The 23,733-nt window shown below is 47.8% G+C and overlaps 2 protein-coding genes across 2 annotated transcripts in view; both read left to right on the forward strand.

Annotated features, from left to right (window-relative positions):
- The first annotated feature begins 4,070 nt into the window (after nucleotides 1–4,070).
- On the forward strand, nucleotides 4,071–12,131 carry pglyrp6 (peptidoglycan recognition protein 6). Its single transcript, XM_067972825.1, has 4 exons — nucleotides 4,071–4,744; nucleotides 7,527–7,737; nucleotides 8,985–9,279; nucleotides 11,620–12,131. The coding sequence occupies exons 1-4, from the start codon at nucleotides 4,108–4,110 to the stop codon at nucleotides 11,653–11,655; spliced, it is 1,179 nt and encodes a 392-aa protein (XP_067828926.1). The 5' UTR covers nucleotides 4,071–4,107; the 3' UTR covers nucleotides 11,656–12,131.
- Nucleotides 12,132–17,437: 5,306 nt separating this feature from the next.
- LOC137304412 (ras GTPase-activating protein nGAP-like) overlaps nucleotides 17,438–23,733 on the forward strand; it is a 59,065-nt gene continuing 52,769 nt past the window's right edge. The window contains exon 1 of the mRNA XM_067972998.1: nucleotides 17,438–18,052. Within this exon, the coding sequence (XP_067829099.1) occupies nucleotides 17,548–18,052 (505 nt within the window). The 5' untranslated portion in view covers nucleotides 17,438–17,547. The remainder of the gene's footprint in view (nucleotides 18,053–23,733) is intronic.

Below are 23,733 nucleotides of genomic sequence, written 5' to 3' on the forward strand. Positions count from 1 at the left end.
ATCCATGCCTTTCTCAACCGTAAATACCGATGTGAAATATTCATTTAGGATCTCACCCATCTCTTGTGGTTCCGCACATAGATGACCTTGTTGATTCTTAAGAGGCCCTACTCTCTCCCTAGTTACTCTTTTGCCCTTTATGTATTTGTAGAAGCTCTTTGGATTCTCCTTTGCCTTATCTGCCAAAGCAATCTCATGTCCCCTTTTTGCCCTCCTGATTTCTCTCTTAACTCTACTCCGGCAATCTCTATACTCTTCAAGGGATCCACTTGATCCCAGCTGCCTATGCATGTCATATGCCTCCTTCTTCTTTTTGACTAGGGCCTCAATCTCCCGAGTCATCCAAGGTTCCCTACTTCTACCAGCCTTGCCCTTCACTTTATAAGGAATGTGCTTACCCTGAACCCTGGTTAACACACTTTTGAAGGCCTCCCACTTACCAGACGTCCCTTTGCCTGCCAACAGACTCTCCCAATCAACTTCTGAAAGTTCCTGTCTAATACCATCAAAATTGGCCTTTCCCCAATTTAGAATTTTAACTTTTGGGCCAGACCTATCATTCTCCATAGCTATCTTAAAACTAATGGAATTATGATCACTGGTCCCAAAGTGATCCCTCACTAACACTTCTGTCACCTGCCCTTCCTTATTTCCCAAGAGGAGGTCAAGTTTTGCCCCCTCTCTAGTCGGGCCATCCACATACTGAATGAGAAATTCCTCCTGAATACACTCAACAAATTTCTCTCCATCCAAGCCCCTAATGCTATGGCTGTCCCAGTCAATGTTGTGAAAGTTAAAGTCCCCTACTATTACCACCCTATTTTTCTTGCAGCTGTCTGCAATCTCCTTACATATTTGCTCCTCAATTTCCCGTTGACTATTTGGGGGTCTGTAGTACAATCCTATCAAAGTGATCTCTCCCTTCTTATTTTTCAGTTCTACCCATATAGACTCAGTGGGCGAACCCTCGGATATATCCCCTCTCACTACTGCCGTGATGTTCTCCCTAATCAAGAACGCAACTCCCCCTCCTCTCTTTCCTCCTGCTCTATCTTTCCTATAGCATCTGTACCCTGGAACATTGAGCTGCCAGTCCTGCCCCTCCCTTAGCCATGTTTCAGTAATAGCTATAACATCCCAGTCCCATGTACCCATCCATGCCCTGAGTTCATCTGCCTTGCCCATCAGACTTCTTGCATTGAAATAAATGCAGTTTAATCTGGACTTCCCTTGGTCTTTGCCCTGCTTTCTCAGACCATCTGTCCGGTCATGTTTTGTACACTCTCCCTTACTGCCTTTTGTTTCTGTCACCACTTTACTTTCCACTGACTTCCTGTATCAGTTCCCATCCCCCTGCCACATTAGTTTAAATCCTCCCCAACAGCACTAGCAAACACTCCCCCTAGGATATTGGTTCCAGTCCTGCCCAGATGCAGACCGTCCAATTTGTACTGGTCCCACCTCCCCCAGAACCGGTTCCAATGGCCCAGGAATTTGAATCCCTCCCTCTTGCACCATCTCTCAAGCCACGTATTCATCCTAGCTATCCTGTCATTCCTACTCTGACTAGCCCGTAGCACTGGTAGCAATCCTGAGATTACTACCTTTGAGGTCCTACTTTTTAGTTTAACTCCTAACTCCCTAAATTCAGCTTGTAGGACCTCATCCCGTTGTTTACCTATATCGTTGGTACCTATATGCACCACGACAACTGGCTGTTCACCCTCCCCCTCCAGAATGTCCTGCAGCGGCTCCGAGACATCCCTGACCCTTGCACCAGGGAGGCAACATACCATCCTGGAGTCTCGGTTGCGTCCGCAGAAACGCCTATCTATTCCCCTTAAATCGAGTCCCCTATCACTATAGCTCTGCCACTCTTTTTCCTGCCCTCCTGTGCAGCAGAGCCAGCCACGGTGCCATGAACCTGGCCGCTGTCACCTTCCCCTGGTGAGCCATCTCCCCCAACAGTATCCAAAACGGTATACCTGTTTTGGAGGGAGATGACCGCAGGGGACCCCTGCACTGCCTTCCTACTCTTCCTCTGTCTGTTGGTCACCCATTCACTATCTCCCTCAGTAATTTTTATCTGTGGTGTGACCAACTCACTGAACGTGCTATCCACGACTTCCTCAGCATCGCGGGTGCTCCAAAGTGAGTCCATCCGCAGCTCCAGAGCCGTCAAGCGGTGGAGCGATGAAAATCGGGGATGCGCAAGAGGCCAGAACTGGAGGGGCGCAGAGATCTCGGAGGGTTGCAGGGCTGGAGGAGGTCACAGAGATAGGGCCTATCAAAAGCCTCCCCAAAATGGGTTAAAAAAAAATTTCAACTACATTTCAGGCAGTGTTTAACCAATCAGGATCAGAAAATATTCTGTTCAAAATCCGATTAAGCAATGAGTTGTTGATTGGAGGAAGTAAAGTTCAAGCTGATGTGAGATCAGTTTTCAGATCGAACCGAATGATAAAGGGAGCAAAGGTTTTTGCTCATTTTAAGAACTCTGAAGATGTCCAACAAAGTTAGAATTCTACACCACTCTCTCTTCCTCTGGACATTTTACCCATTCCTCTGTCCTGTTGAAGGTGAGCACCAAGTCCTTTTGTAGTCATGGATGCTTTTTAAGTGAGTATTGATATAACCTGCGCATTAGACACAGCACAATGCACAATCTGCAGTGCATCAAGTGACAGTAATGTATTGAGGGATTAAGCCAATTTAATTCAAACACAAGACAGCAGCCAGTAACTCAAACCTGTGATGTGTTACTGCCATGGAACGTACTCTTGAATACATTATTCTGTGTTTATTGTAGATATTCAAGGGTAGAAATTTCTTTAGAGTGAGCCATTAAAGCAACACATTTCCAGTTGGATGTAAAAAGATCCCATTGCACGTTTTTGAAGAAGAGCAGGGAGTTCCCCCAGTGTCTTTGCTGAAATTCATTCCTCAACCAACATCATGAACTAATCATTTATTTGAGAAAGAAAGCCTTGCATTTCTATAGCACCTTTTACAACCTTAGGATGTCCCAAAGCACTTTACAGCCAATGAAATACTTTTTGAAGTGTAGTCACTGTTGTAATGTAGGAAACACAGCAGCTAATTTGTACACAGCAAGATCCCAAAAACAGCAACAATGTTAGCTAATGGATAAACGTTGGCCAGGACATCAGGGAGAACTCCCCTGCTCTTCTTCAAAACAGTGCTATGGGATCTTTTACATCCACCTGAGATAGGATCTTGGTTTGACATCTTATCTGAAAGACAACACCTCTGACAGTGCAGCACTCCCTCAATACTACACTGGGGTGTCAGCCTAGGCTTTGAGCTCAAGTCTCTGGAGTGGGACTTGAACCCACAACCATCTGACTCACAGAGGCAAGAGTGTTACCCAGTGAGCCACGGCTGAGACCTGTAGAGAGAAAGGGATTGGAGGTCAGAGGTAAGAAAGAATTATATCTCAGGCTGGAGCACATGCCAAGAAAGTAACTTCTCAAAGGACTCCCAAAATGTTATTAGCCACAAGAGTGAAGATCTTGCATTTTCTTAATGTCATCTATACCCAGGAGGGTGTTTCACACTTAAAAAACACTTCAACTTATGTTATTCTTCATTGAATTTGTGCGGCCAGCTCTACTCCATTATTTGGAAAGGTTATTTTTTTGCAGTTGGAGGGTTTTTGTGGAAATGGAGAGTGTAGCTGAGGGATTAAATCAGATTAGTGAGTGTAGAGGTTTGGCACAGCTTGTCATGACACACCAAATCATGGGGCACTCCTAACTATCACTGAGAGGAGGGTATCCAGTCATCCTTGTATTTGGGACTACACACTGCTGGTCATTGGATAACTTCTGTGTCTTTCTGAAAGTCTTCATTTGTTTGGTTTTCTTTTCAGCAAAGCCAGACTATCACATAAATAATGTTTTGAGCATTATCGAGGAGTTGGAAGGCCATGTTCCTGCATTCACTATTCTCAACATAACGTCTATCCTACGAGATCTGCAAACGTCCAACCGGGAGTACGGTCACCTCCTCCTCGGTGAACCCTCGACCCCTTCCACCTCGCTGGAACCCCTATCTGAAGACAAACAATCTTTTATTAAAGATGTTATGAACCATGAAGTCAGCTCTTTGGGTGAACGTGGCGTGGTCCTCACTCCAGATGGAACGACAGTCGCTGTCGGGCATCTTATTGCAGGAATTGAAGCCGGACTGAAGAGAAAAGTAGAGCATTGGTCAGATGTTGCAGGCGATCGCCCAGTCACAGTTGATAATCTTTATGCTCTGACGTTAGCCAAGGACCTCGGCGTGGCATTTGTGGCACATCACTTGAACAGAAGCCAAGGGTTACTGGGACCTGACGGTTGTTGGGACAATGTGACATCTCCTCAAGTTTTCACTGGGACAGGGTCCTGGTCGCTGGCAACAAATGCTTTGATTAACGGAGGCATGGATGGCTTTATCCTGGGAGACCTCTTAACAGAACTCCGAGCTCCATTGCCCAAACTCAGTTCAGTGCTGAGAGATTACTATGGTGAGGTGCAGGGGCAACTGGGTCTAAAGGCAAACTCACGTCGTGAGAACTTTGAAGCAAAGGTTGACCTTGGCAATTTTACCAATGAGATTGTTAGTGCAGTTTATCTGTACGACCACAACAGGACTGATTCAATCCTTCAACACCTCGACTACAACATCTTCAGAGAGATATCTGAGCAAGGAGTTAAACAGTTTCGTTATAATTATCTCGGTAAGTAAAAAATAGAAATGACTGCCACTCCCTTAAAAAGCCAAGTTGAACTACTGCTTGTCGAGAATTTTATAATAAATTGCCTGGGGCGTCTCCCACAGTCAGTTGATGAATACAAGATTTATTTATATACAAGATTGTGAAGGAATTGAGAGAGTTTAGAAACTCACTCCAAAGCGCCACCTAGCCTGCAACTACACCGTGACCATTGACATGGAAAAACTGAATGGGAAGTGTTGACATAGCAATCTACTGTGGTAAATGCTGATGGAAAAGCGTGATCAAAAGTTATGCCGACAGGAAGTAAAGTTTGCCTTCTGGAAGGTTTTTTTTTAATGTATAGGCTGGTGTTTTTCTAACATCATGGAATGTTTACCTCCTGTGGATAACCTTCAGCGTGGATCTCCTCAATGCTGTGTCACTCTGATGATGACAGCGGTGTGAGTGATTGAAGCAAATGGGCTGCAGTTCAGACCAATTAACTCCTCAACCCCAGCAGGGAGCTGTGATCACAAGGGGGGGCACAGTTTCATTGTAGCCCTATCCGCCCCACATTTTCCTGTGAGTGCAACTTCCTGCTGGGAGTGTGGGATGGTGATATCGCCCCTTCGGATGGTAGAAAGTGAGTTGAAGGCTTTACTTTAATTGCAGGTTTAACACGACATGCACAAGAATTTGAGTTTTGTTCTTACTTGCAACACCACTTGAATTGAAAACAATGGAATGAAAATCAGGTAGATTGGGTAGACCATTATATACGACACCATATACAGTGTCAATTATTTCACCTCTGATTTTACTTCTAAATCTAGCTCTGACATTTTGTGCTCATTAAAGCGAGAGACGAGTTAGTGCATGGAAATATTCATCCAGTATCAGTACTAAACTCATTCAATCTCGGAGAGCAGGCCCCACTCTGCCGTGTGACATTTCCATTTCCTACACCATCTGTCCCTGTGGCTTCTTTAAGTAAGATTTCCAAATTAATGCCAATTAGTGGCAAGCTAAGGTTAGTATCTCATTACAAGACGCGGTTACCCATTGAGTAACACACCACATTACAAGGTGCAATTACAAAGTACCACATAATAGCAAAATTGACGCCCATTGGATTAAAGGGACAGTGGCAGCGTGGATACAAAATTGGCTACGGGACAGAAAGCAGAGTAGTGGTGAACGGTTGTTTTTCAGACTGGAGGGATGTATACAGCGGTGTTCCCCAGGGGTCAGTACCATACTATGATATTTGGAGCTAGGTTGAGACTGTCCAAACTCATCTTCACACAGACAAGGTGAGAAAGCTTCATCACATCATCTGATCTAGATTCCAACTCAGGTTCGGGGAGATGACCATCCACTCAACCATCCAGCCCAAAATACTATTATCTTTCTTTCCTCACGTTGGCGGTGTAGTTGTTACGTGCATCACGTAAATTGATTATTCCAGTTCTTCTCATCTAACCTGCTCCTCAGGTTTTCCTGTGAAATGCTCCTGCTTAGAATCAACGTTACATCACAGAAAAGGTCTTCCTCATTCATGCCACCATAACATAACCCCAGATTCAATGACATTTAACCAAACCTAACTCAAAGGGGGGTAATCTTGACTTTGTGTGATAGTATAGAACGAGTGATAGTGAGTCGGCAGCCCGTTCTACATCTCTCCCCATTTTGATTTCCGTGGACTTCAGTAGGCTTCCCAAATTTCCTTATGCCACGTGCACCTGCAGTATTACTTATTTATTTACTTCTCGCATCAATTTTCTTTGGCATTTGCCCACAGCCAATCCCGATCTCGTCCAATGTCCAACAGGAGTCACTAGATGCCAGTCTGGAACAGGAACCCTGACTGATTGTGTCAAACGACCTGCTGTCCTGGTCCGAGATCATCTAAATCAACTGTAGTGGACACTCGACCCAACCTGGGAGTTCCCTGGAAGGACCTCCGCCCGCTGTGCCAACCCCGCCATGACCCCAGCCCAATATCCTGGGTCAGGGGTCATTCTGTATCCATGGCAGATTCTCGGTGGGATTCCCACCAGTGGCCCTGCAGAGAATCCAGATGGTGCTGCACCTCCTGAAGGGTTTGGAGTGACGTTAAAGGTGGGGCGGGGGGGGGGGGGGGGTCACAGAGGACCCTGGAAAAATGGAGCGGCACAGCAACTGGAGACCTGGGCACAGACCGAGGCTTCCATCAGTAAAGCAATCGATGGAAGAGGAGGCCTCCAGTAGCCGCTCTGCTTCCATTGGCCAAATGCCGGGGCCAATTCCCATCCCCACCCCGGGCCTGTCACCACGGCTGTCCTGGGGAGCAGGAGGAGCAGGGACGGACGGGAGAGAAACAAAGCAGGAACCCAGCACTTGTTGGGTAAGGACTGGGCAGGAATGGTTCCGGGGGGTGGGGGAGGGCAATTCAGGTTGGAGCGGTGAGATAGTGGTTGGCCTCACTGCCCATGTTGTCCTCTTTAGATGCCACCACGCCACCCGGTTACGAGCAGGAGTAAAATTTAGTCCCAGGTCTTCAATACTTAACAGCAAACCACATAGTGAAGTTACCCACTAAGCAATTGGGGGGGGTGTTTATCAACACGGGCCATATAAAATGGGAAGCCATTATAGAGAAGCTGTTGTACATGGGTTCCATTTGAGTGATGGAACTATGAACAATGGATGTTGTATCAGAGCTTACGATGTATCAGCACTTTACTCAGTGACCACCTAAGGTGTCCGTGCATCGTTCTTTCTTTGACATACAGCTGCATCGTGTGTTTATTGTTTGCAGTTTGCCCTCCAATCATTCCTCGCTGTATGTGGGGAGCGAAGCCCTACAAGGGGACGCCCGTGACGCTGGCACTGCCCCTACGCTATGTCTACATCCACCATACGTACGAGCCAAGCCGACCCTGCACCAATTTCCAGGACTGTGCAGCGGACATGAGGAGCATGCAACGCTTCCACCAGGACGATCGGCAATGGGATGACATCGGCTACAAGTAAGGAGCCAACTTCCTTTATGTCCGGAGGAACTTTGCGTTCAGTGAGTTGAGGGATTGCTGTCGGGGAATGGAACAGTTGGCAGGACAAATGCCCCACTTCCACCCTTGCCCATTGAGTAGGGATTACATAGAATGCACAACACAGAAACAGGCCATTCAGCCCAACTGGTCTATGCTGGTGTTTATGCTCCACACGAGCTTCCTCCCTCCCCTCTTCATCTCACCCTATCAGCATATCCTTCCATTCCTTTCTCCCTCATGTGTTTATCGAGCTTCCCCTTAAATGCATCTATGCTAGTCACCTCAACTACTCCTTGTGGTAGCGAGTTCCACATTCTCACCACTCTCTGGGTAAAGGAGTTTCTCCTGAATTCCCTATTGGATTTATTAGTGAGTATACTGGAGTATTATAAAAAAAAAACAGACCGCAATTTGGAACAAGATGGCAGAGAGGACAGGTGGATGGCTGGAGTAGGAAGTGGGAAACATTTATATGGGTGCAACAGAACAGAGACTAGGTATTCGGAAGTTGTTGAGGTGGAGTGTAGAGATGCTACTCTGCATTTGGGCGCGCTGCATCTGACCTGGGTATGATTAATTCTGACAAGGGGAAGGGCAGAGTGTCCAAAGTGGAAAAGTATCCCGTTTTGCACGGTGATATTCCTCACAATAATTCAATGCCCGCCCCACACCGAGAAAGCAAAAAGAAAGCAATTTGTTAACACAGGAGCTTCACACTGAAACATTAGAGCTAAAATTAATATGAAAAACTTGAGAGAGAATTGAAAGTGTATCATCAAAACCCCTTCAGTAAATTACTCCCTGATAAATTAAGTATTGTCACTGTGGTAAAATGGGAAACGCAGCAGCCAATTTGTGCACAACAGCATCCCACAGACAGTGATGTGATAATAACTCAATCATCTGTTTTAGTGATAAATATTGGCCCAGGTCTACTGGGGAGAACTCCCCTGCTCTTCTTTGAAACAGAACCATACAATTTTTCACATTTGCCTAAGAGAGCAGACAGGATTTTGGTTGTAATATCTCATTGGAAAGACGGCACCTCTGACAGTGCAGCACTCCCTCAGTACTGGCACCGAGGCTCAAGTCTCTGGAGTGGGACTTGAATCCCTGACCTTCTAACTCAGAAACAAGAGTGCTGCCCACTGAGCCACGTTACTACTTGTGAAAACAAAATAAAATGTTGTCTGCTGGGCTAATTTCCAGACTGGTCTTTGTAGCTTTGTGACAGGCTCCGACGGATACCTGTATGAAGGGCGCGGATGGCTCTGGCTAGGAGCCCACACCAAAGGTCAAAACTCCAAAGGGTACGGTGTAAGTTTTATCGGTAACTACACCTCAGAGCTCCCGGACCAGGCAGCAATGGAGCTGGTGAAGGAAAATTTCATGAGGTGCGCTGTGATCGGCAAGAAAATTGTCAGCGATTACGCCGTCCAAGGGCATCGGCAACACGGAGAAACCACGTGCCCAGGGGAAATGCTCTTCAATGAAATCAAGACATGGGAAGCCTTTAAGGTAACAGTGTTTCCATTGGGTAATCTTGGTGATTCGTCATCACATCAAGGACAGTTTATGAAGGGTTGGATGAACACACCAATCCCATGCTTTGGGTCTCTGATAGCTTGGGATTCAAATCCCGCCCAGTTCTATTTCTTTGCAACAAGTGTCCAATTCCTATTAGTGCCCCCTCAGTGACCACATTAACCCATTGGCGTTAAAGGTTTTGATAAACTAGTACGTAAAGGAATGTGGCAAGAGTGCTGAGCAGCCGACTCCTGTTCCTATTCCTTTTCACGTGAGCGCAAAAAAAAAAATCGGCATCTCCCCAAATGTTGTATCTTCTCGTTCAAACAATGGCACTCTGTCTTTGCTCTTTTAACTCCCCCTCCAACCTAATCCTGCTTTGATTGGCACCATTCCACCATGGCTTTGAGCAAGGACTGATGTCAGTGCCAGGAAATGAGTGAGATCAGTGGGTTCGCCAAAGTAAAAATGACAGCCATTTGATTGAGTCTCCAATAGTTTTGCAATAGACATTCTTTTGAAAGAATGCAACACCAGACTCAACATTTATATAGCTTGATCCTAACTCATATCCTAACTCGCACCAAGTCCCGTTCACCCATCACCCCCTGTGCTCGCTGACCTACATTGGCTCCCGGTCTGGGAACGCCTCGGTTTTAAAATTCTCATCCTTGTTTTCAAATCCCTCCATGGCCTCGCCCCTCCCTATCTCTGTGACCTCCTCCAGCCCTACAGCCCTCTGAGATCTCCGCGCTCCTCCAATTCTGGCCTCTCGCGCATCCCCGATTTTAATTGCTCCACCGTTGGCGGCCGTGCCTTCAGCTGCCTAGGCCCTAAGCTCTGGAATTTCCTCCCTAAACCTCTCCGCCTCTCTCTCTCTTCCTTTAAGACGCTCCTTAAAACCTACCTCTTTGACCAAGCTTTTGGTCATCTGTCCTAATATCTCCTTATGAGGCTCGGTGTCAAATTTTGTCTGATAAACGCTCCTGTGAAGCCCCTTGGGACGTTTTACTTTGTTAAAGGAGTTGTTGTTGTTGTTGTGAGGCCAAGGATACAGGGACTGAAGAGGGCTGGGTGGTGCAAGGGTTGCACTGGCCTTTCATCTCTGGCCTCAGACCTGGCCCACGCTCATATGGGTAAATTTTAACAGGGAGTTGGGAAGAGGGCGGTCGGGGGTTGGGGGGGAATTCCTGATGGGAAACCTGGAAGAACGGATTTCCCGGACGTCCTTACGGTTTTGACGTAAGGACGTCTTTCGTTTTTTTTCTGTAGGTTTCCTGCCCGACAGCCAGCCAGATTGACAGGCTGGCCTCAATTGGACGGGGGAGCAGCTGGGGAGCAGATGCGAGCAGTTAAATCTTAGATGGGGAGGGGGTGGGGGCGGTCGTTCATCGGTGGGGTTGGGGTAGTGGGTTCACTGGGTGGTCGGGGATCATCGAGGGTTCGGGAGTCATGTGGGGGAGTCATCGTGGTTGGCGGTCATTGGGGGGGGGTCAGCAGGGGCTCAGTTATGGGGGGGGGGGGGGTCGGACATTGGGGGTCGGGGTTGGACGTTGGGGGTGATGGAGATCGCCGGGAAGGTCGGAGATCACGGGGGACGTCGGAGATTGTGGGAGGGTCGGAGATCGAGGAGGGTCGGAGATCGTGGGAGGGTCGGAGATCGAGGAGGGGCTCGGACATGGGGGAGGGGGTCGGCCGGTCATGTGTGTGTGGATTGCGGCAAGTAGGCTTGTTGGGCCTGTGGGAAACACTCCTGCTCCTCCTGGCCAACCAGCTGTGCAATAAAGGCACTTACCTGTTGATCTGGGCCCTCTCGCCTCCTCTCACATGGCGTGAAGCAGTAGGCCCGGGAATCTCGGCCCCCAGAAATTAAAAATAAAAAACTTATTATAATGGAGGCCCGCAGCGTCCTTAAAAGATTTCACTGACCGACCCGCCTCCTGAGAGCGGGCTGGTCCCCCCACCCCCTCGACCCGTCTCCGTTAAAACCGGAAGTGGGTGGGTTGGAGGCGGGTTTTACTTTTTAAAGATTTTTACCATCCCGCCTGCCCCCAACCCACCCGCTCGTGGGGTTAAAATTTACCCCATCATTCTCCTCTGGCAGTTGGTTGGGAGGGTCCTGTATGAGATTAATTTGGGCCGTCTCGACCGAGCTGCGAATTCCCTCAGCGCTAATTTCCATTCAGAGGGGCCAGGGGATGATGACTGGTGCGGCAAATGGGGAATTGGTGCTGCAGGGGGTGCATGTCTGAGGTTGGGCTGAGTTGAGTTGTTGGGGCAGGATACAGGAAGGTTTCATTCTAACCCTTGGACCTGTGTCTCCCATACCAGGAGGTTGGACAAGTCAACAGAACCACAGAAGAGTAACCCGTAGAGAGAAGATCGAACATGAAGGCCAGCCCTCAAACAAGGAAGAGTTACATGGACAGTCATGGCTACATGGCCACTAATAAACTCACTCATTTTAAAGTGTGATTTGCCTAGTTTATTAACTATAATTTGGCTCTGATTTATTTAATATCTGTTTACGACTTTTAAATTTGGATTTCCCATGTATACAGTATTTACTAAATGAAATTCATAGAATCATACAGTGCGGAAGGAGGCCATTTGGCCCATTGTGCCTGTGCTGGCCTTTGACAGAGCTATCCAATTAGTCTCACTCCCCTGCTCTTTCCCCATAAGAAGTTTCAACGGGCAGTTGAAAAAACTGTCTGTAATCACCAAGCATTGTTCTGTGAATTATAAATGCGATTTCATTTCGAGGATTTCATTTCGTTCACCTGAGGAAGGAGGAAGCCTCCGAAAGATTGTGAATTTAAAATAAAATTGCTGGACTATAACTTGGTGTTGTAAAATTGTTTACAATTGTCAACCCCAGTCCATCACCGGCATCTCCACCCCATAATCCTGCACATTTTCCCTTTTCAAGTATTTATCCAATTCCCTTTTGAAAGTTATTATTGAATCTGCTTCCACCGCCCTTTCAGGCAGCACATTTCAGATCAGAACAACTCGCTGTGTCAAAAAAAAATCTCCTCATCTCATCTCTGGCTCTTTTGCCAATTACCTTAAATATGGTTTAATATATGCAAATTAGGTGACAAGACAACACATGGGGATGCAAAACTCTACCGCCTCTTGAAGTTTCAATATTTATATTTTTATCTCAGTATACTTGATTTGCTCCTTTCCACTTACCTTGGAAGAAGATAAAAGTAAATGCTTAGAATATAAAGAAAGAACTTGCATTTATATAGCGCCTTTCATGATCTCAGGACGTCCCAAAGCACTTTACAGCCTATGAAGAACTTCTGAAGTTTAGTCATTTTTGCGATGTAGGAAATGCAGCAGCCAATTTGCGCACAGCAAGATCCCACAAAGAGTGATGGGCTAATGACCAGATAATCTGTTTTAATGATGTTGGTTGAGGGATAAATGTTGGCCAGGACTCCGGGGAGGACTCCCCTACTCTTCTTCAAAATAACACCATGGGATCTTTTACATCCACCTGAGAGGGCGGGTTTAACATCTCATCCAAAAGACAGCACTTGAGACAATGCAGCACTCCCTCAGTGCTGTACTGGGAGTATCAGCCTGGAGTCGGGCTCTGAACCCACAACCTTCTAAAATCAGAGGTGAGAGTGCTACCTGCTGAACCACAGGTGATAATGTAAAGGAGGAGACCCAGGAGGATTGACAGTCCTCACACGCAATACTACAGAGCGACTGCACCCCACCCACATATAAAACTCTCAAAAGAGCAGGAACTTCCTCTCTCTCTCTCTGACACACACGCACACACAGAGTCCCCGAGAGGACTGACCCCACCCTCCCACCCCATTTACTCATTGCACAGAATTGTAGAGACCTCACCCCACTCACACTCACTGACACAAGGCGCACTCTGTACAGGATCTGGCACAAACTGAGCAGTTACTATTCAAAGTTACTGAGCACAGACTCATCAAAGTTGCCCACAGATCCTGCTGAATTCAGCGGGTGGTTCTAGCTGTGAAGTCACAACAATAAGTCGGTTGAAGCCACATTCACACAGCAGAGGCCTGTCTCCGCCCCCGCCTCAGCTCCTTTGCTGCTGAAACCCTCACCCATGCCTTTCTTACCTCCAGACTCGACTATTCCAATGCTCTCCTGACCGGCCTCCCATCTTCCACCCTCTGTAAACTTGAGCTCATCCAAAACTCTGCTGCCCGTATCCTAACTCACACCAAGTCCTGTTCATCCATCACCCCCTGTGCTCGCTGACCCACATTGGCTCCCGGTCCGGAAACACCTCGATTTTAAAATCCTCATCTTTGTTTTCAAATCCCTCTATGGCCTCGCCCATCCCTATCTCTGTAACCTCCTCCAAGCCGACAACCCTTTGAGATCTCTGCGCTCCTCCAATTCTGGCCTCTTGCTCATCCCCAATTTTCATCGCTCCACCATTGGCGGCCGTGCCTGCAGCTGCCTAGGTCCTAAGCTTTGGAATTCCCTCCCTAAACCTCTCCGCCTCTCTCTCCTCCTCCTTTACGACGCTCCTTAAAAACCTACCTCTTTGACCAAGCTTTTGGTCTCCTGTCCTAATATCTCCTTATGTGGCTCGGTGTCAAATTTTGACTGATTACACTCCTGTGAAGCGCCTTGGGACGTTTTACTACGTAAAAGGCTCTATATAAATGCAAGTAGCTGTTGTTGTTGCTGTTCCGGCCTGCTTGGCGGAAACCAGGTGGACAGGAGGTTAAAATCGTTCCCGAGACACACTTGCCCGCCTCCCGCTCCATTCCCGCAGTCTGGAATTTTGACTTGCTCTTTTGAGCGGGCGGCTAGGACACCTGAATCCAGTGGGGTCCTTCTTTAAGTATGCAGATTAGGCTGCGATGACATCATTGGGGCCCGATTGCTATTTTAACCAGTGGCCTAAGCGTGAAAGGCGTTCAGGGGTGATGTCAGGAAGCATTTCTTCACACAAAGGGGAGTGGAAATCTGGAACTCTCTCCCCCAAAAAGCTGTTGAGGCTGGGGGTCAATTGAAAATTTCAGAACTGAGATTGATAGATTTTTGTTAGGCAAAGGGTATTAAGAGTTAAGATACAGATCACTATGATCTAAATGAATGATGGAACAGGTTTGAGGGGCTGAATGGCCTACTCCCATTCCTATGTTGTACCCAGTGATGTACAGAGCACTAAAATCAGGCCTTATTGCACCCTGCGTGGCAAAGATTATCATCTCCTGTATGTCGTTATACTTTCTGATCTCTGCAATGAATTATATATTTTTTGAAATGCAGCTTTCCTACTTTGCAATTTTGGGGTAGATTTTGTCCTCCTTCGGGCAAATTAACTTCTTTGTACCTCAACAAATTCTTGCTTGTTGAAGTATCTGGAAAGGTCATGACTTCCGGCCTCTCTCAGACTTATTAAAGCACTAACCATACTTCCTGTGTCATGCTGAACACACACTATGCAGACTCTCAGTAAGGTGGAAATTCGCCAGCCTTTAAACAACAGATTAGTTTATATCATACCTCGAACATTGTGCTCTCTTTGATAGACAGAAAACAGAAATCTGACAGATGCTTAAACCCTGTAGGTTATGTATCACCGTATCTGGTCGTTATCACATTGCTGTTTGTGGGACCTTGCTGTGCGCAAATTGGGACCTTGCTGCGCGCAAATTGAGACCTTGCTGCGTGCAAATTGAGACCTTGCTGCGTGCAAATTGAGACCCTGCTGTGCGCAAATTGGGACCTTGCTGCGCGCAAATTGAGACCTTGCTGCGTGCAAATTGAGACCCTGCTGTGCGCAAATTGGGACCTTGCTGCGCGCAAATTGAGACCTTGCTGCGTGCAAAATGGGACCTTGCTGCGCGCAAATTGAGACCTTGCTGCGCGCAAATTGAGACCTTGCTGCGCGCAAAATGGGACCTTGCTGCGCGCAAATTGAGACCTTGCTGCGCGCAAATTGAGACCTTGCTGTGCGCAAATTTGGACCTTGCTGTGCTGCGTTTCCTACATCACAACAGTGACTGCACTTCAAAAGTACATCCAAAAGCGCTTTGGGATGTCCTGAAGTCGTGAAAGGCGCTATGTAAATGCAAGACTCTCTTTCCGTCAAGGGAGCAGGCCCACAACCTGTGCGCAGGCCTCCTCCGATGTTGCTAGGCGTGGCGTTGCCACGTGGTGACTGGGCGGCCCTGTTCTCTGATCTTTACTCCCACCGCCGGGGGGAAACGCTCAGCTCGCCACTCGATTCGCTGCTACTTCGATTGGATAGGCTGGGGTTGTTTTCTTTGGAACAAAGGAGGCTGTGGGGAGATTTTATTTTTGTGCATGGGATGTGGGCGTCGCTGGCAAGGCTAGCATTTATTCCCCGTCCCTAATTGCGGTATATAAAATTGAGATATATAAAATTATGACAGGATTAGATAGAGTGGATAAGGAGGACCTAGTTCCCTTAGCAGAGGGGTCAGTGACCAGGGGGCACAGATTTAAAGTAATTGGTAGAAGGATTAGAGGGGAGCTGAGGAGAATTTTTTCACCCAGAGGGTTCTGGAACTCACTGCCTGAGAGGGTGGTAGAGGCAGAAACCCTCAACTCATTTAAAAAGTACTTGGATGTGCACCTGAAGTGCCGTAACCCACAGGGCTACGGACCAAGTGCTGGAAAGTGGGATTAAGCTGGATAGCTTTTTTTTGGCCGGCACGGCTACGATGGGCCAAATGGCCTCCTTCTGTGCCGTAACTCTCTATGATTCTATGATCCTATGATTCTGCCAGGCCCCTTCTATCGGCGTCTGGAGAGATCTTCTAAAATATGGAGGAATTAAACATCAGGTTGTGAGTCCTGGATCCTCTTAGCTTTAATTGCCTATTAATTTTATGGCCCTCCCACCTCCCCGTTTTTTCACATGCTCTGCGTCTAGGGTCACCAACTCTGGTTGGACATATTCCTGGAGGTTTCATCGCATGACCTCCTGGTTCCAGCCGCCCCGCGCCCCCCGCCCCGCGCCCCCCGCCCCGCGCCCCCCGCCCCGCGCCCCCCGCCCCGCCGCCCCCCCCCCGCGTTCACCATTGGCCGCCCACATGTCCACTCTCGCGGTGTTCCACCTTCCCACGGCCAATCGGAAAGTGAACAGACTCTTCATTACCCGATTGGATGATCCTTGACTGTCAGTCCAACAGCCTTTCGTTCCCGCGTTTGATTTTTTTTTTATATCTAATAGACAAAAGTGTTCAAAGATAAATTTTTGAAACTCAATTCGTTTAATGCCCCCTATGATTTGATCACATGGGTTTGCTGGCAGCGGTTAACTGGAGATTAATCTTCAATTCCTGGAGACTCCAGGGCAATCCTGGAGAGTTGGCGACCATAACTGCGCCACTCATGATGTCATCAAATGAGCAGATAATAAGTATGACTGAAATTCGGCCTATGCCATTCATTGATGCAACCATTGGGAGAGGGGGACACACACTGTTTCCTCCTCCCCCCCTCCCCAAATGGTTTTGACATAGGTTAGGCAGCCTGCGCTGCAAACCATGAGCGTCTCAACCAGGAGTTCACCATCTGCCAGAAGACCTTAAAAAGTCTGGTCACCGGCAATTTAAATTGGGCATCGACTCCCTTCCCGCCTCAGCGGCAGTCGAACGTCAACCACCGTAACGCACTGCACAGAGGCCCCGTTGCCAGGTGGAGAACAAACATACAGTTGAAGGGATCTACTGAGCTGCGGGATCTCTCGAAACCTCCGTGAGAACAATCTGCACCCCTCCCCAGCCCCCCGACCCCCCCCACCAAACGCCAACAGAATGCCACGAGCAACATCTCATCTAGAAAAGTTAGCATTAAAGAGACCAAAGCTTTCCTCTTGCTTGAAGAGTTTTTGTGCGGGTTACTGGCTCTGTCTATTTTTTTTTTTGAGGGGAGGGCAGAAATTGTATTTTTTGAAAGAAAACAATCTTTTTAATCTCCTTCCATCTGACCTTGTGGTTTGCAGCGAATGTCACTCACAGATTCTCTTTGAGGGCTGCTGTGTGTGATTGGCCATGTTCCTGCTACAGTGCCTTCCTCTGTTTCCTTTGCGACAGATGTACCATAACAACACCAACCACCAACCCCTCCGCCCCCGACACACACACAAAGCCGAGCACGCACCACCAAGTTCCAGCAGGGGATGTGCGTAGAGTGACACATTTCAACCAGTGGATTACCAGTTGAGATCCCTTGGTTTTGGTTTCCCTGTCCAGCTGTGGAGCGATGGACGTGGATGGGAATTCGACCTCTGCTGCTACAGATTCTCCCGAGCAGCAGAGCATGGACAACCCGTCGCTGTTGAAGGCTTACAAGTGGTACACGGGCTCCAAGCTGAGCGCTAAAAGGTGCGAGGAGGAGGGGGAGGAGGTGGAGGAGCAGGCAGCCTCGGGGAGAGATGCCGCAGAGGAAGGAGGCCTGACAGAGGCCATTGCAGGAGATGAGGCTGCCCAGCAGGGGATCCGAAAGGAGACGCCGGCGGGGACGAGATCCAAGGCTGACAAGGAGAGCATGGATTCCCAGGGTGAAGGGCAGGCAGGGAGGAGCAAGAAGTCGGGCTACCAGCAAGCTCACTCCGAGCCGTCCAAATCGGCAAGAGGTCCTGGCCGGAACCTGAGGAAAGTGAAGTCAGACTCGGCGGAAAAGATCAGGAGTTTCCTGACTTCGGTTTCTAATCGACTGACCAGAAAACGTTCCAACCAGGAGCCAGAACAGGACCATTCCCATGAAGGTACTTTTCTCCAACATACATGTGAACGGTCTTGTGTTATCAGAGTTTCATTTTATGGTAGTTTGTGGTCAATGCTGAAGTATTTAAGGTGTTAGATGTCGACATAATGGGGATGAATTTCCTTGGATGTTGGAAGGGTTCTCCTGATCCATCGCTGTAACTTTGGAGGAAGATTGGCATAAGCTTGGAGCTTGGAGAGGGGGCAGAGGAGATTTACTAGAATGGTACCAGGGATGAGGGGTTTCAGTTATCTGGACAGACTAGAGAAGCTGGGGTTGTTCTCCTTAGAGCAGAGAAGGTTAAGGGGAGATTTAATAGAGGTGTTCAAAATCATGAAGGGTTTTGATAGAGTAGACAGGGAGAAACTGTTTCCAGTGGCAGGAGGGTCGGTAACCAGAGGACACAGATTCAAGGTAATTGGCAAAAGTGCCAGAGGTGAGATGAGGAGAATTTTTTTTACGTAGCGAGTTGTGATGATCTGGAATGCGCTGCCTGAAAGGGCGGTGGAAGCAGATTCAATAATAACTTTCAAAGGGGAATTGGATAAATACTTGAAAGGGAAAAATTGCAGGGCTATGGGGGAAAGAGCAGGGGGAGTGGGACTAATTGGATAGCTCTTTCAAAGAGCCGGCACCAGCATGATGGGCCGAATGGCCTCCTTCTGTGCGGTATGATTCTATGATTCTAAGCAGAGTATCCACCGGCCAATTGGGAGCATGCCCAAGTTAATTCCAGGCGAATACATCCAGTCCATTTATATAACTGTAGAGATGATGATGAAGCCATCTTGATTTAACAATAAGCATTGCACACTCCATCTCGTTCTTAAACATGCCACCAGGGGGTACAAGATAGAAGCTTTAGGTAATCACGGAGAGCATTTTTTTGTTGAAAATCTAGATGAAGTGTGAAGAACATCGTATAAAGAAAGAAAGAACTTGCATTTATATAGCACCTTTCACAACCGCAGGACGTTCGAAATCGCTTCACAGCCAATGACGTACTTTTGAAGTGTAGTCACTGTTGTAATGTAGGAAATGCAGCAGCCAATTTGCGCACAGCAAGATCCCACCAACAGCAATATGATAATGACCAGATAATCTGTTTTTAGTGCTGTTGATTAAGGGATGAATTTTGACACGAAGACCAGGGAGAACTCCCCTGCTCTTCTTCGAAATAGTGGCCATGGGAATTTTTACGTCCACCTGAGTTTAATGTCTCATCCGAATGGCAGCGTAGCACCCTCTCCGTACTGCTCCTCTGACACTGCAGCACTCCCTCAGTACTGCCCCTCCGTCAGTGCAGTATTCCCTCAGTACTGCCCCACCATCAGTGCAGCACTCCCTCAGTACTGCCCCTCCGTCAGTGCAGTATTCCCTCAGTACTGCCCCTCCGTCAGTGCAGTATTCCCTCAGTACTGCCCCTCCGTCAGTGCAGTACACTCTCAGTACCGCCCCTCTGACAGTGCAGTACTCCCTCAGTACTGCCCCTCCGTCAGTGCAGTATTCCCTCAGTACTCAGGACACCACCAGGTTGAAAATCACAGGAGGGCGGACGAGGTAGATCGAGGGGTAGCGGTTTGGCAGTGCAAAGCTTGGTTTAAAAAGCCTACAGGTTGTAGGAGGAAGACTGAGGGAAGCGAGCAGCTCTGCAGTTTGATGGTCCGGGGAATGATTCCGTTAGGGTGTAAAAGCAACGAGTCTTGTTTTATCAGTGAGACTGTTGAGAAGGAGTAAGAGTCTGCAAGACATTGTATTTGGAGCTTAGGGACGAGCAAGAGATAAACGTTTAGATAAGTAATGACCTTAGTAAAGAATAAATAAAATAAGGAGGCCAAAAAGATTGCAACAGATAGAGAGAGAGAGAGAGAGAGAGTGAGAGAGTGAGACAGACAGAGAGAGATAGAGAGTCAGAGAGAAAGATAGAGAAAGACAGAGAGAGAGAGACGCAGAGAGATAGAGAGATAGATAGAGAGATATAGATAGAGAGAGGGAGAGACAGACAAAGGGAGAGAGAGAGAAAGGTTGGAGGCTAGCGGTGATAGAGGAATTACCTATCAGACAACAGGGTGAATTTCCCTCAGACTCTATTCCCTATGTTGGAATTCCCGACTTTTACTCCACACTCCCCTCCCCCAAAAGGCTGTGGATGCTGGGGGTCAGTTGGAGCTTTCAAGACTGAGATCGATAGATTTTTGTTGGGTGAGGGTATCGAGGGATATGGAGTAGAGGAGGGTAAATGGAGTTGAGGTACAGATCAGCCATGATCTAATTGAATGGCGGACTAGGCTCGAGGGGCTCTAGGGCCTAACTCTAATGTTCCCACAAAGGCACAACTGAGATTGAGAATTTTCTAGGTGGTGAAAAGTAACACAAATCTTAGCAGCTTCTTGTCACACCAACGTGCAACAGCACATACTTTTGAATTAGCCCCATATCTGTACCACCCTTCATTTCCTTGCTAAATTTCTTCCCTCCTTTCCTCTCCTGAAGGCACTGACCCGTGCTGGTAGTACAGCCCCATTGGGGAAATCACCTCTAGCATCTCACTCAAGTAGCTATTCACGTGTGAGCCTATCAAGGAGTATGGATAATAAGAAGACCGTCTACTTGCACCTCTGTAACATCGCCTGTCCCCGCCCCTGCCTCAGCCCATCTGCTGCTGAAACCCTCATCCGTGCCTTTGTTACCTCCAGACTTGACTATTCCAATGCTCTCCTGGCCGACCTCCCACTTTCCACCATCCGTGAACTTGAGCTCATCTAAAACTCTGCTGCCCGTATCCTAACTCGCACCAAGTCCCTTTCACCCCTGTGCCTGTTGACCTACATTGGCTCCAGGCAACGCCTCGATTTTAAATTTCTCCTCCTTGTTTTCAAATCCCTCCATGGCCCTCGCCCCTCCCTATCTCTGTAACCTCCTCCAGCCCTACAACCCTCCGAGATCTCTGCGCTCCTCCAATTCTGGCCTCTTGTGCATCCCTGATTTCCTTCGCTCCATCATTGGCGGCCGTGCCTTCAGCTGCCTAGGCCCTAAACTCTGGAATTCCTTCCTTAAAACTCAATGCCTCTCTACCTCCTTTAAGACGCTCCTTAAAACCTACCTCTTTGACCAAGCTTTTGGTCACCTGGCCTTAAAATCTCCTTATGTGGCTCGGTGTGAAATTTTGACAGACAATCGCTCCTGTGCAGCGCCTTGGGACGTTTCACTACGTTAAAGGTGCTATATAAATGCAAGTTGTTGGAGCAATGGGCAGAGGGGAATCACAATTGTATCTGACCCGGTTCTCACCTGATAAGCAGGTATACGGGGCAGCGATCGGGAGCGGTACTGAGACCAATTGTGACACCTGAACTGCCTCAGCTAATTCAACACAGGGCATGGATCAAACCCGGGATCTGTGACCATCTTTACTGTAACTGAACACTCTCCTATGCCAGCACACAGGGGCTGATGTGCGACAGAGTGTGCTGACGTTTCAGTCTGTTATCACTGACCTTTAGACTTGACTCGTATCGCAATAAGTTAGACTAAGAATCAAGGCCAAATCAAAAGAAGTTCATGTAAGGTGAGAGGGGCTGTGCAGAGACCAGTACAGCTCAGGAGCAGGCCAAGCTAATCACCAGGAAATGGTACACGATGGGAAATGGGGTGATAAAGAGAGAAGGAGACACTCTGAAAATGAAGCAAAACAATTTCTCTCAAGGCTCTTCGATTACTTATATGGATAAGTATTTTTCTGTTTGTAAATTGACCAATTCTCCAGAAACTTCCTGTTGGCCTGATGGAGGAGACTTTACTGTCAATCTATTCTGTGCCACTTACTCCATGTTGGTCAGAAATGGGGTGAGAGAGTCAATTATTTATCTGCCTGCTCCCTGCACGTTACACCTCATAACACCTTGTGTCCATGCGGTGGTCGATATTAAATAGTAACGTTCCACCCACGTTGCCTTGGTCGCCTCTCTGCCTGCTCTGCTCTGTCAAATCCTCCACATGCTCCATCCTGATACCCACTTCTACCAGTTCTTCCCTCAACCTCTGCACCAGTTTTGCACTGACACCCTTTCCACCCACTCTGACACCCTTTCCACCCACTCTGACACCCTTTCCACCCACTCTGTCACCCTTTCCACCCACTCTGTCACCCTTTCCACCCACTCTGTCCCGACATCTTCCAATGCGTTGCCAGGTCTGGTCGTGATTAAAGAAAAGACTTGCATTTTGTATATCTACTTCCACGACCTCAGGACGTTCTAAAGCCAATGAAATATTTTTGAAGTGTAGTCACTGTTGTAATGTTAGGAAACGCGGCAGCCAATTTGCGCACAGCAAGATCCCACAAACAGCAATGTGATAATGACCAGATCGTCTGTTTTTAGTGATGTTGGCTGAGGGATAAATATTGGTCCCAGGACACCGGGGAGAACTCCCCCTGCTCTTCTTCAAATAGTGCCGTGGGATTTTTTACGTCCACCTGAGAGACCTCAGTTTAACATCTCACCCGAAAGACAGTGCAGCACTCCCTGGGAATGTCGGCCTGGATTACATGCTCAAGTCTCTGGAGTGGGTATTGAACCATTCACAACTCCGTCCTGATATTGGCTGAAGGCAATAGACATTTTGAGTAAAGCAGTATCGTCAACGTTTGAGGCACTACAAGTGGATTAGTTTCATCGTTCATTCCCTCCAGAGCACCAAACCCATTGATCTAAAGATACAAAACTATTTTGTTCAATCCCAGAACCTCTCCTGCAGTTCCAGACACGTCACAAGGACAAGCTGATGGATGCCCTGATTCTCAGCTCCAGCCTCTACCCTGCCTCCCCATCGTAACTACCACTGGCTTTCTCCATTTCATCGCAACCACTGTCGTCATTCCTCCTCACAACTTTCTTCTCTTGTCTCTCCTAAGTTCTAAAGTATTCCATTCTACACACTCTTCCTCCCCGCCACTTCCTCACTGTGCTGAAGTCAAGGCTCATCGCACCATCTCCTACTAAACCCATTGGCGGTAATTTTTACTTTGGCCGATGGTGTAAAACGGGTGATATCGGATCAGCCACCCGTTGACTTTAATAGAAAGTAGGGAGAGATGTATAACAGGGCGTCCAAACTGACAATCACCCGTCTTACACCAGCGCCAAAAGTCAAAATTACCCCCATTCTTCCATAGTTTCAAAACTATGGAACGCCTCACCTTCTCCAGTCTTCCCTTCCACCTCCAAGCTAAAGGTTTGTAAAATCTGGACTTAAAGTACTGTTACTTTGACTCGTCCGATCCTGTTGCCTTGCCGCTCTCTACTGCACGGATCTTGGCTAATCTTTCTCAAATCTTTAAACGATCCCTCTGCCCTGTGTTTGTTGGAGCTGCAGATGGTGCTTTGATTCAAGCACAGGAAGTACCACCAAGTGTTGGCATGACCACATCAGCCTGACTGTCTGTCGCTGCCCAAAGAGCTTGCTCGGTCAGCCATTTAGCTGCTGCCTGCTGAACTTTCGACTCACCAGTAGGCTGCACCTTTCGTTGCATTGATCCATTCTGGAACTCTCTCAACAACGACAACAACTTGCATTTATATAGCGCCTTTAACACAGTAAAATGACCCAAGGCGCTTCACAGGAGCGATTATCAAACAAAATTTGACACCGGGACACGTAAGGAGATATTAGGACAGGTAA

This window comes from Heptranchias perlo, chromosome 37 (genome assembly GCF_035084215.1).
Source record: "Heptranchias perlo isolate sHepPer1 chromosome 37, sHepPer1.hap1, whole genome shotgun sequence".
Taxonomy (NCBI): domain Eukaryota; kingdom Metazoa; phylum Chordata; class Chondrichthyes; order Hexanchiformes; family Hexanchidae; genus Heptranchias; species Heptranchias perlo.